This window comes from Myotis davidii, unplaced genomic scaffold, assembly GCF_000327345.1.
Source record: "Myotis davidii unplaced genomic scaffold, ASM32734v1 scaffold1412, whole genome shotgun sequence".
In the NCBI taxonomy this organism is placed as follows: domain Eukaryota; kingdom Metazoa; phylum Chordata; class Mammalia; order Chiroptera; family Vespertilionidae; genus Myotis; species Myotis davidii.
In genome coordinates this window covers 1,197-5,055 of record NW_006283640.1, presented here as the reverse complement: position 1 = coordinate 5,055, position 3,859 = coordinate 1,197, and the positions used below count along the sequence as shown (strand labels likewise).

The 3,859-nt window shown below is 59.5% G+C and overlaps 1 protein-coding gene across 1 annotated transcript in view; it reads right to left on the bottom strand.

The window, feature by feature from the left end:
* Positions 1–14: 14 nt before the first annotated feature.
* Positions 15–3,859, bottom strand: part of LOC102754191 (zinc finger protein 530) — a 4,935-nt gene continuing 1,090 nt past the window's right edge. The window contains exons 2-3 of the mRNA XM_015565910.1: positions 2,708–2,834; positions 15–1,488 (exon numbers count right to left, since the gene is read on the bottom strand). Coding sequence (XP_015421396.1) covers positions 392–1,488; positions 2,708–2,834 — 1,224 coding nt within the window. The 3' untranslated portion in view covers positions 15–391. The remainder of the gene's footprint in view (positions 1,489–2,707; positions 2,835–3,859) is intronic.

The following is a 3,859-nucleotide window of genomic DNA, read 5'->3' as shown; positions in this document are numbered from 1 at the left end:
TCCGTAAAAATAAAATATATTTTTTAAAAAAGAAAGAAAACATGTCAGCTGCTGCCTCGCTCCCCCGTGGTACCCGTCTGTCCGGCCCGAGCCCCGCCGGGGGCCTCTCCGAAGGTGCCCAATGCCAGCCCGAAGAACTGTGTTGTCAGCTGTGGCTCAGGGGTCAGAAGCGAGGTTGTAGCTACAGGGTTTTTTCATTTTTTCATGTTGTGTGACAGAGAGCTCACTCCCTGCTATCCCATCTCATGCCCAGGCCCTTCTCCACTGTGACATTTCTGATGCTGAGCGAGGTAGACTTCCCCCTGAAGACTTTCCCACATTAGCGGCAGCCACAGTCTGCCTGGGACATGAAGTTCCTGGTGCTGGGTAAGAGTGGATCCTGCAGGAAGACCTACCCACACCTGCTGCACCCCTGAGGCCTGTCTCTGACGTGACCTTTCCGATGCCGGGCCAGTTGGGTGCTTTGGCTGAAGAACTCTCCACACTCACTGCACCTGTAAGACCTGGCTCCTGTGTGAACTCTCTGGTGCTTGCTGAGGGTGGAACTTTGGCTAAACACCTTGCCACACTCAGTGCACTCATAGGGCCTCTCACCAGTGTGGATCCTCTGATGTATAATAAGGCTGGGACTCTGGGTAAAACATTTCCCACACTTGCCGCACTCGTAAGGCCTCCTTCCTGTGTGAACTCTCTGGTGTTTTAGGAGGTTGGAGTTGGAGGTAAAGAATTTTCCACAGTCACAGCATTTATAAGGCCGTGACCCAGTGTGGATTCTCTGATGCTCGCTAAGGCTGCAGCTATGGCTGAAAAATTTCCCACACTCGCTGCACTGATACGGCCTCTCTCCCGTGTGAACTCGCTGGTGCCCAACAAGCGTGTGTTTGTAGCTAAAGGTTTTCCCGCACTCGCTGCACTTGTACGGCCTCTCTCCAGTGTGAGTCCGCTGATGCCGAACAAGTGTGTGTTTGTAGCTGAAGCTTTTCCCACATTCACTGCATCGGTGAGGCCTCTCTCCACTGTGAATTCTCTGGTGCTGAGCAAGTCCGTACTTTTTGCAGAAGCCTTTCCCACAGTCACTGAACACGTAGTGCTTTTGTCCCGGGTGAAAGGCCTCCGCACGCTTACTGTGTGGTAGCGGGTAGAAGCGGGAGTTGGTGGGGGAGGCCCTCCCAGCCTCCCAGCACGTGAACGGCTCCTCTGAGGCACGGGCTGTGCAGCTCTTCCCGCAGGAGGCCCGGTCTGTGTTCCTTCTGGAGAGTTCCTCTCCACTGTGCTGGAGCTGGCGACCTTTCCCAGGTGCCCCAGGCAGTTCCTGCTCAGTTTCCCCGAGGCTGTCAGTCAGGGGTGAACCGCCTTCTGAGGCCGGGCCACACATCTCCCAGGGGTCGGCCTCCTGCGTGGACAGACCTGCCTTTGGAGTGTTTCTCTGTGACGTTTCAGCGACATTCTGCTCAGAGGCTGCGTCTTCATCCTCTGCCCTGTGCCAACCTGGAAGCAGAGAAACGCGGGTGTGGGTGGGGTGGAGGCAGCCCCGTCAGTGTGTCTGCCCACCAAGGAGTGAGTCCACGGGGATCCCTAACCGAGGCTGAAGGAGGGCTCTGTGCATAACAGGCCGCTAAATGGGGCAGCACAGGGGATCCCTCGGCCGAAGACACAGGACGAGGCAGGTCCACAACTCACGCCTCTGCACACAATTCACCTGGGCCAGTGCTGCTGCTGACACGTGTGCTGCGGGGGAGGGTGGCCCAGGAAAATCCGACTCCGCTGAGGAGCTGGGGTGCCAGGGCTATTCAGGGACAGAGGCGCAGACCCCATAACACGTTAATTAAGTGGGGCCAATACTGGGGCGCACGGCAAAGGGCGCAGTGGAGAATAGGGTGCGAGAGGTGAGGGTAATACAGCGTCAGAAGTCAGAAATGAAAGGTGCACAGGTGCCAAGAATGGGGAGTCAGCCTGGCTGGTGTGGCTCACTGGATAGAGCATCAGCCTGCGGACTGAAGGGTCCCGGGTTCGATTCCAGTCCAGGACACATGCCCGGGTTGTGGGGTCGGTCCCCAGTGGGGGGCGTGCAGGAGGCAGCTGATGGGTGGTTCTCTCTCTTCATTCCCTCTCCCTTCTTCTCTGTAAAAAATCAATAAAATATATTAAAAAAAAAAATGTAAAATACCAGGCCCAGCCACAGCTGAGTCCTCTTGCTGTGCCCGCAGAGTGTCCACTCCGTCCTGGGCCCAGGACTGTCCTCCCAGCCCCCCCTGGACCCCTGTGCGACCAGCAGGCACAGGTCAGGTGAGCGGTGAGCACCGGCCCAGAGCCACACTAACCCAACACCTCATTGCCCTGGAAGCTCCGAGGAGGGCACCACAGAGACACCCAAATGCCCCTCCCCACCCCAAAGGGGAGGATGTTGGGTTCCTGTGCGTCCTGGTGCATTCAGACCCCAGAAGTGCCAGCTACAGGGGCAGGACCTGGAGCAGAGGTGGCCTGGGGGCAGGGAGTGGCTGAGTCCCGCGTGGGACCAGCCCCAAGTCTCTTGACCCACAGACCTTCCCTGGTGCCGGGCTATTTGCAGCCGGAGGCGGGGCTCACGGACCCGTCTAAGAACTTGCGACAGGGCCCCCCGCAGGGCCCAGCTGTGAGGAGAGCAGAGCTGCCTGGGGAACAATGGGGAAGGCAGGGGGAAGGCAGAGGGGGCGTGTGAGGACCTTACCTAGCGAGGCAACCAGCGTGCAGACCTCCAGCATCACGTCGCAGTACAGCACCCGCTGAGCCTCGTCCAGGAGCCCCCACTCCTCCAGGGAGAAGAACACGGCCACGTTCTCGAAGGTCACGGGGCCCTGTGAGGGGGACAGCGGGGGGGCCGTCAGCAGCACCCTCCCCCCAGGACCCGTCACCACCCACATCCACCCTCCACCCTTCATCGTGGGGCCCCACCTGGAGCGACAGGTGCCGGACCCAGCAGACATCTGCCTGGCATCCCTTCTGTCCTAACCTCCCAGTGCCAGGGCCCTGGGCAGCCAGGGCGCGCACCAGACCCCTGGCACACGGCTGATCTACCCACCGCACGCCCCGCACTGCACGTGGCCTCTAGGATGCGCCACGAGTTCCCACGTACCTAAGCCTCCAGCGCTTCCCTTCCCACTCATAGGCCTGGCTCCAGCCTCAAACCCCTGAGCCACGTGCAGAGCCACGAATCCCTGTCTGCCTCAGGGAGCACAGGGTCTCTGCCCAGGTAACACCCATGTGAAGTCTGCCCCCGCGTGACACACCTGGGGGAGCTAGTCTGCTGTCTGACCGCACCTCCCACCAGAGCCTCAGGCTCAGGGAGGCCGAGAAGCACCTGTCGGACTCCACTCCACTCCCCACTCCCCCACGGGAACCTGGGCGCCTGCCGGGCTGTCCCCTCCCCATCTCGTCCTGCTGTGGACCAACCACGACTCCTCCTCTGCCTTTAGGACACACACGGCCCTCATGTCCCCTCCTTGGTCCCCAGGGTCCGCCCCATCTCGTCCTGCTGTGGACCAACCACGACTCGTCCTTCTGCCTTTAGGACACACACGGCCCCCATGCCCCTCCCTGGTCCCCAGTGCCTACAACGCCGGGACCTGAGCGTGCCCGTCCACAGCAGACCCAGCGTCCGCGCTGGTGGCCACGTCATGGGCATCTCCAGTCTGAAGCTCTCCTTCTAGATCAGTGGTTTTCAACCTTCTGGCCCTTTAGATACAGCTCCTCATGTTGTGACTCAACCATAAAATTGATTTCGTTGCTACTTCATCACTGTCATGTTGCTACTGTGATGAATCGTCATGTAAATATCTGATATGCAGGATGGTCTTAGGCGATCCCTGTGACAGGGTCGTTT